This window comes from Lolium rigidum, chromosome 4 (assembly GCF_022539505.1).
Source record: "Lolium rigidum isolate FL_2022 chromosome 4, APGP_CSIRO_Lrig_0.1, whole genome shotgun sequence".
NCBI lineage: Eukaryota > Viridiplantae > Streptophyta > Magnoliopsida > Poales > Poaceae > Lolium > Lolium rigidum.
Genome location: NC_061511.1, coordinates 202,894,605 through 202,902,562, shown reverse-complemented (window position 1 = coordinate 202,902,562; position 7,958 = coordinate 202,894,605). Strand labels below are relative to the sequence as shown.

The 7,958-nt window shown below is 55.4% G+C and overlaps 1 protein-coding gene across 1 annotated transcript; it reads left to right on the top strand.

The window, feature by feature from the left end:
- The first annotated feature begins 1,836 nt into the window (after positions 1 to 1,836).
- LOC124706864 (disease resistance protein RGA2-like) lies at positions 1,837 to 3,608 on the top strand. The gene has a single exon (XM_047238530.1). It carries the CDS (start codon positions 1,986 to 1,988, stop codon positions 3,480 to 3,482), a length of 1,497 nt encoding a protein of 498 aa, XP_047094486.1. The 5' UTR covers positions 1,837 to 1,985; the 3' UTR covers positions 3,483 to 3,608.
- The last annotated feature ends 4,350 nt before the right edge of the window (positions 3,609 to 7,958 follow it).

Here is a 7,958-nt window from a genome sequence, read left to right as displayed (position 1 = left end):
TTGATGGAGTTTATCCGTTGGCTCAAATTGGATGGCACAGATTGTTGGAATCGTGTAGCACAGGAAGACATTGTACCACTAGATATTCCCTCCTCCCCCAACCAATTGAGCTAGGCTTATTTCCATAAAAATATATGGTCGGTTAAAGCAGAGGATATGTGGATGGGATGGTAAAAGATATCTGACACTTCACACGTCCCCGCCGCAACCTCAAGCCCTATTAGGTATGTTTCTCCTTCAATCGATGATGTCACAAACTAAAAACGACATAAACAATCCTAGATTAGTAATAATAAGTAGTAAAAAGTCAAGGTGTAGATATAAAACCAGGCTCGCTAATAACTAATAGCAAGTCCTGTTTTAACGCAGAGTGCCAACTACTACGCAGTCCAGAATGGCCAAAATCAAAGCACCTAGATATGTCTGTGCGCCTTCGTCAGCTTCGGAGACTAGGCAGTGACGATGTACAGTATTTCATCAAAGGTGACAACAATGTCTTTCATGGCCGCAATAGTGCAACTCTGTCCATCCGCAAGAGATTTTATTTTATCTATTCCTTGCAACAAGCACTTCTTCACCCTACGTGTCTACAAGCTATAAAAGTTGCTTTCGAATACCAGCATCATACCACAAAACTGAAACAAGTCTGTGACATGTATGAATTGGTGACAGGTGCAAAACAGGCTACAAAACTCTGACAAGTGACAAGCAACTCTTGATTTACAAAGTCAACTGACGCAAGGGTGAATGATCCACACACAAACACAATTATTTGTTTTAGTCGAGCTCTGAAGCCTCCGCGGCCACCATAGTACATTACTCCTTCAGCAGGTTTCAGGATGATGCTCTCAGACTAAAATGACAGAAAACAACCCCAGATTAGTAATCGTTATGTATCAGAGTTTCTGATATAAAATTGGCCGGGCACACCAATCACGGATGGCAATTGGCGTTTTGACAACAGCACAGAGCAATGACAACTAAAACCAACACAGGCAAAGAAGCACAACTATGCTATCCAGAAAGGCCTCAATCAAGCGTTGCTAAAACAGCCAACTAAGTGGTTGCTCACACAGCTTTTGTAATCGTTCAGAAATACCCAATATGAGCAGCAGAATGCCCGAGTTTCTATCACGGTGACATGCATGGATTGGAGGCCACCAATAAGGCGTCTGTTGAAGAAAGGATGAGATGTGGAGTACGGGATTTTCGGCCAGTCAGTCTTGTTCCTGGGATTTTCAACAGCTGTCAAGTTTCCACCAAGCAGACGTTCAAATCAAAAGCAAATAATCTTCTTCTATCATGACAGCGCCTTCTTTGTTGAAATTTATGCGCAGTTGCTTTCTGAAGCTTTCCACAGTCCGTGTAAGGCCATCGAGTCTCTTTTTTTTGCGAATTAAAGTCATCGAGTCAACAACTGCTTAACTCCTTCGAGCTCAGAGAACCATCTAGCTAGGCTTTGGAGGAGTTCCTACGGGTTAACAGTGTCTTGAGACAACATCACACACAACCATCTGGGGAGTTCAGGCAACCTGTATGCGCGCGCTGCTACAGAGATCAGCGCCACAAGTCACAATCAACACAAATATTTTAGCAAACACAACCACTGCCAGGTATTTAAAAGAACGGGAAGAAATATGATCTTGTTGGCTGTTGATTCCAACGGTGGGGAACATGCAGTATCAAGTTTCCACAACGATCACCTCTAAATAAAAACAAATACTTTTCTTCAGAAACAACAATATGTCGCATTCGTCGGGCGAGTCAACAAAGACTAGGAGAATCCCCCCACACCCACCCACCACCCCCCATTTCAGTGTTTGTTTCAGTGTCCCCCCTTTCTCAAACTTTGGGTGAGCCAACAATTGTCTTCTTAAGCTTTCAGTTGAACGTTCAATGTCTGAAACTGCCTAAATCCTTCAATCTTGGAGCATAGTTTAGCTAGTGAAAAGCCTGGTGGAGTTCTTGTTCCTTCATTCTTAACAATGGATGCCCTCATTTCTGCAGCGTTTAGTGATATTGTGAGCAGAGCCATATCCGTGGTGGTCAAGAAGTGTCGCGAGCAGACGACCGCTAATGAGGAGACAACCATCGAGGATAACCTGCAGAGGCTACACCAACTGCTTCTGAGGATATCAGCGGTCGTCGAGGAGGCTGAGGGGAGGTGCATCAGAAACCAAGGGATGATCTGTCAGGTTAGCATGATGATAAAACAAATGTTCAGAGGGTACTACCTTCTCGACTCCTTCAAGTGCAAAACCAACAAGACCGATGATGAGGAGGTCAGTCTCTCATCGTTTGCTCAATCCAAATTTAATCCGGCTAAGCGCTTTCGCCGCCTATCTAGCAACACTCAAATTGAGAGCATGGAAATTGGTAGAGACAACAGTAAGAAGTTAAAACAGGCTGTTCTTGTCCTAGAAAGCATGGTTGCTGACATGAAGGAGTTTGCTATATTTTTGATGAGCTACCCTCGCATGTACCGCCAACCTTACAGCTCCTATTTATTTTTAGACAACTGTATGTTTGGCCGCCAAATGGAGAGGGAACAAGCCATCAGCTTCTTGCTACAAGCTGAGCCTCTAGTTGGTGGAAATTTGGGTGTCCTACCAATAGTTGGTCCTCGACTTATTGGGAAAAGCACTTTTGTGGAACATGTTTGCAATGATGAGCGTGTGCGCAATCACTTCTCCTTGATCTTGCTCTACAGCAGCAACAACCTTACGGATGAAACGGCAGCTACTTTTAGAGATAATTGCTTGATCAAGCATCAAAATATTCTCTCCGGTGAAGGAAGGTCATTGGTTGTCATTGAGCTGTTAGGGGATGTGGACGGCGGGGCGTGGAAGAGGTTGTTGCAGACTGCTGAAAGATGCATGGCACATGGGAGCAAAATCATAATCACTAGCCGATCAGAGAAGATGGTCAGTGTTGGAACAACAGAAGCCATCAAGCTAGCATGTTTGTCTAAAGAAGCTTACTGGTATTTCTTCAAGATGCTCCTTTTTCGTAGAGCGGATCCAGAGGAGCACCCGAAGTTAGCATCCATAGCCATGGAGCTAGCCATCGAGATGAGTGGGTCTTTCCTATCCGCATATGTTGTTGCCGCCGTACTGAGAAAAAATCTCAGTGCTCAGTTCTGGTCAAGTGTTCTCAGACAGGTTAGTAAGTATATGCAGAATAATACCTTGGTGTTCGGTGAATATCCCGAGGATCATATGACCCAGTACGTTTGGAGCATCCCTGAAAGACTGAGAGGTTCTGAGGATCGTGAGTTGTTTCTGATACATCATGGTCACCAAAAAGGGCCTGCTGCTCACGGCGAAGTTCCGAGGTTAACAGTGGTGGATCTTATGTCTGGGACCTACAGCGCTATGCCGCGCGGCAAATTTGAGGTCTTGGGCTGGAGATCCCCCATACCGCCGTACTACAGCTACATATATTCATGTGAGTTTGTGCAGAACAAGAACACCAGGACATAGAGCGAGAGGTGGTTTTTGGTTTGGTCTGGTTTTAATGGACCGACGATCTTGTATATTGTAATTTTCATTCAGCAAATGCATGATTATTTACCTTAATAGCAGTCAAACAAAAATATGTGATTTTTTATTTACGGAAGGCAGCAGCGCTGCTTCAATATATTAAGAGGAACCGGGACAAATGCTGGTGAAGTACAGAGGATAAACAAAACGAACTAGACTGAAGGAAAGAAAGGAAAGAAAAGATGCCTTAGCTTTGCCAGGCACCCACTTGCAACCATAGCCTCACTCTCCCAATCGCCAGAGCGGCCGGCAGGGCATGATAGTTCCCACCAAATCCACCTCTGAAGCCTCTGCGGTCACCGCGCCCCCTGCCGCCGCGTCCTCGGCCACCATAGTAACTTACTCCAGCAGGTTTCAGGAACTGGTTGATGCTTGCAGACTAAAACGATAGAAAACAACCCAGATTAGTAGTCGTTATGTATTAGAGTTGTTGATATAAAATTGGGCACACCAAGCACAAATGACAATCGGTGTTTTAACAACAACACAGAGGAATGACAACTAGAACCAAAAAAGGCAAAGGAGCGCAACTATGCTGTCCAGAAAGGCCTAAATCAAGCATGCTAATGTTATGGTCGGTTTGACCTATACACGCAGGAAGTCCACTAATGGCTAGTTATGGGCTTAGCCCAAATAAATTAGGGGCTTAGCCTAAGTAAATTAGGGTTTAGAGGAGGCCGTCCTCCTATATAAACACTTGTATCCCTTCGAGATTAATCAGACAATATTCAGTATCATTACAGGAGACGGGAGACCCCTGTGCGGCTGTGCCCCCGCCGCACCAACCCTAGCCGCCGCCTCTTTCCTCCGCGACGGCGCCCAGCCGCCGGCGCCGAGCTCTCCAGCCTCTCCGCCCTCACTTCCACCCTTACAATCTCCGCCCTAGATCCGGTAGAACCCTAGTCTCTACCACTTTGGTATCAGATTGCCTAGGTCTCATGGGCTCCAACAGTCCCCCCGTCGACCCCATCGCCGCCACGTCCGCCGCCGCCACCAACACCACCACCGCCACCGCCGCCGCCATGACAGGCGCCCACGCGCTGCAGGGAGCCGCCGCCGCCGCCAATGGAGACCAGGCCGCCGCCGCCCCCACGGGCCTCGACCTCCTGCCCGCTACTTTGGCGGACCTCGCCGACAGTCTCCGCGCCATCCGTTTCGAGCTCGCGGAGATCAAGGCCGGCCAGCACCCGCCGCCCCCACCGGCCGCCGTTCCGCCGCCGCCCCCACCGGCCGCCGTTCCGCCGCCGCCCCCACCGCCCGCCTCCACCGCCAGCAACGGTCGCCCCGCGTGGTGGCCGCCATCGCCCTCGCCAATTCCCACATGGATCGACGCGTCGCCCGTCTACACTCAGACTGCGGCGCGGACGACGGTTAAGCAGCCCGCCCACCCCTTTGGCGGTCCTGGCGGGTTTGCGGGCCCCTTCGCCGTGAGCACGTCCATCAACCCGGGCCGCCAGGAGGGCGCCCCCGAGGTTCCGCCTCTGGCACAGCAGCCGCCCCGCTTCACCAAGCTGGAGTTTGCCACCTACGACGGCGCCACCGATCCTCCGAGCTCGGGCTGAACCAGGTGTGAGCGGTTTTCGGGGACAGCGGACGCTCGGCGCCGACCGCATGTGGATCGCCTCCTATCACCTACGGGCGCCGCGCGGACTTGGTACTACGCCCTCGAGCGGGACGAGGCGGGATGCCGTCCCGGGAGCGCTTCCGCGACCTGTGCCTCCAGCGGTTTGGGCCGACCCTACGCGGAAGCCGCCTCGCCGAGCTGGGACGCCTCGCCTTCACCACCACGGTCCAGGACTTCGCCGACCGGCTTTCAGGCGCTCGCGTGCCATGCCCCGGGCGTCTCGGCGCGGCAGCGCGCCGATCTCTTCGTCGGCGGCCTCCCCGACTACATCCGCGTCGACGTCGAGATGCGCGAGCCTGCGGAATTGCAGACGGCCATGTACTACGCACGGGCCTACGAGCAGCGCGCCATCGCCATGCAGCAGGTCTACGCGCAACGTGGCAGCGCTCGTCCTGCGCTCCGACCCGCCCCGACGCCCACTGCCCCGCCGCGCCCCGCTCCGGCCGCTGCGCCCGCGGGCCCTCCTGCGCCGACTCGCCCCTTCAAGCGGTTGACGGTTGCGGAGCAGCTCGAGCGGCGCCGCCAGGGGCTGTGCTTCAACTGCGACGAGAAGTACGCGCCAGGCCACACGTGCGCCCGCCTCTTCTACCTGGAGACCGTCGACGACGCCGACGTGGAGGCCCTCACCGCCGAGCTCGCGGCCGCCACCGTCACTAAGGCGGGTGTCACGACCTACGCGCCGGTCGACGCGTCCGCCTTCGTCGTCTCTCTTCATGCTATGGCGGGCATCAAGACGGCCAAGACGATGCTGCTCCCGGTGACGATCAATGGGGAGCGTCTCACTGCGCTGGTGGACACGGGCTCGACGCACAACTTCCTGTCCAACACCGCCATGCGCCGCCTCGCTCTCCAGCCGGCGGGATCGGAGAAGTACAGCGTCACCGTCGCCAACGGGGACCGTCTTACGTGCCAGGGCGTGGCGCGACAGGTTCCCGTGCTCGTAGGCGACGAGCCATTCTCTATCGACTGCGTCGGCATCGACTTGAGCTGCTACGACTTCATCCTCGGCCTCGACTTCCTGAGCACCTTAGGCCCCATCCTGTGGGACCTCGACGTGTTGTCCCTCATCTTCTGGCGCGAGGGCGGCCGCCGTGTTCACTGGACGGGCTTGGGCAGCACTGGCGCATCCCCGCAGCTACACCGGATGGCCGCCGCGCTTGACGAGGCGCATCCGCTCTCCGGCCGACTTACCTCCAGCAGCACGGCGACCTCTTCGATGAGCCGCAGGGCCTCCCTCCCTCGCGGCCCTGTGACCACCGCATACACCTGCTGCCGAACACGGCGCCCGTCGCTGTGCGGCCGTACCGGTACCCCCAGCTGCAGAAGGACGAGCTCGAGCGCCAGGTGGCAGTCATGCTCGCATAGGGCATCATTCGGATTTCGACGTCGCCGTTCTGCGCTCTCGTGCTCCTTGTGCGCAAGGCCGACGGCACGTGGCGCTTCTGCATCGACTTCCGCGCCCTCAACACCGTCACATCCAAGGACAAGTTCCCCATCCCCGTCGTGGATGAGCTCCTGGACGAGCTGCATGGCGCGCGCTTCTTCACCAAGCTCGACTTGCGCTCGGGCTATCATCAGGTGCGCATGCACCCGGACGACATCGCCAAGACGGTGTTCCGCACTCACCATGGCCACTACGAGTTTTTGGTGATGCCGTTCGGCCTCTCCAATGCGCCGGCGACCTTCCAGGCCCTGATGAACAACGTGCTCAGCCCCTACTTACGCCACTTTGTGCTTGTTTTCTTTGATGATATTTTGATCTACAGCGCATCCTGGGCGGAGCACTGCGGCACGTGGCCATCATCTTCAACGAGCTTCGAGCGCATCGTCTTCATCTCAAGCGCTCGAAGTGCTCGTTTGGCACGACCTCCGTCGCGTACTTGGGCCACGTCATCTCCGCCGACGGTGTCGCGATGGACGCGGACAAGGTCGCCGCCGTCGCCGCTGGCCGACGCCCCAGTCGCCGCGAGCTCTTCGCGGATTTTTGGGCCTCGCGGGATACTACCGGCGGTACATCCAGGACTTCGGCCTCATCGCCGCGCCTCTCACGCGCCTGCTTCGCCGCGACGCCTTCTCCTGGGACGAGGAGGTGGCCACGGCCTTCGCCGCCCTGCAGCGGGCACTCACGACGGGTCCCGTTCTTCAGATGCCGGACTTCGACGAGCCGTTTGTGGTGGACTGCGACGCCTCCGGCATCGGTTTCGGCGCCGTCCTTCACCAGGGCGAGGGGCCACTCGCTTTCTTCAGCCGCCCTTTTGCCGCGCGCCACCACAAGCTCGCCGCATATGAGCGCGAGCTGATCGGGATGGTTCAGGCGGTGCGCCACTGGTGGGCGTATCTTTGGGGCCGGACGTTCCGTGTGCGCACGGACCACTACAGCCTGAAGTTCTTGCTGGATCAGCGCCTCTCCATAGTGCCGCAGCATCAGTGGATCAGCAAGCTCTTCGGCTTCGACTTGACCGTCGAGTACCGCCCCGGCCGCCTCAACACAGTCGCTGACGCCCTGTCCCGCCGCGACATCGACGACGCCGTGGACGCGCCCACGGTCGGTGCGGCCCTCTGCATCCACTCCGGGCCATCTTTCGCCTTCATCGACGAGGTTCGCCACGCTACTGCCAAGGCCGCGGATGCGCAGCAGCTGCGCCAGCGCCTGGCCGACGGCGAGCTGGCCGCACCATGGCGCCCGGACGAGGGACTACTCCTCCATGGGCGCCGCATCTTCGTGCCGGATCATGGAGACCTGCGCCACCGGGCCTTGTCCTTGGCGCATTCTCGCGAGTCACGAGGGCGTC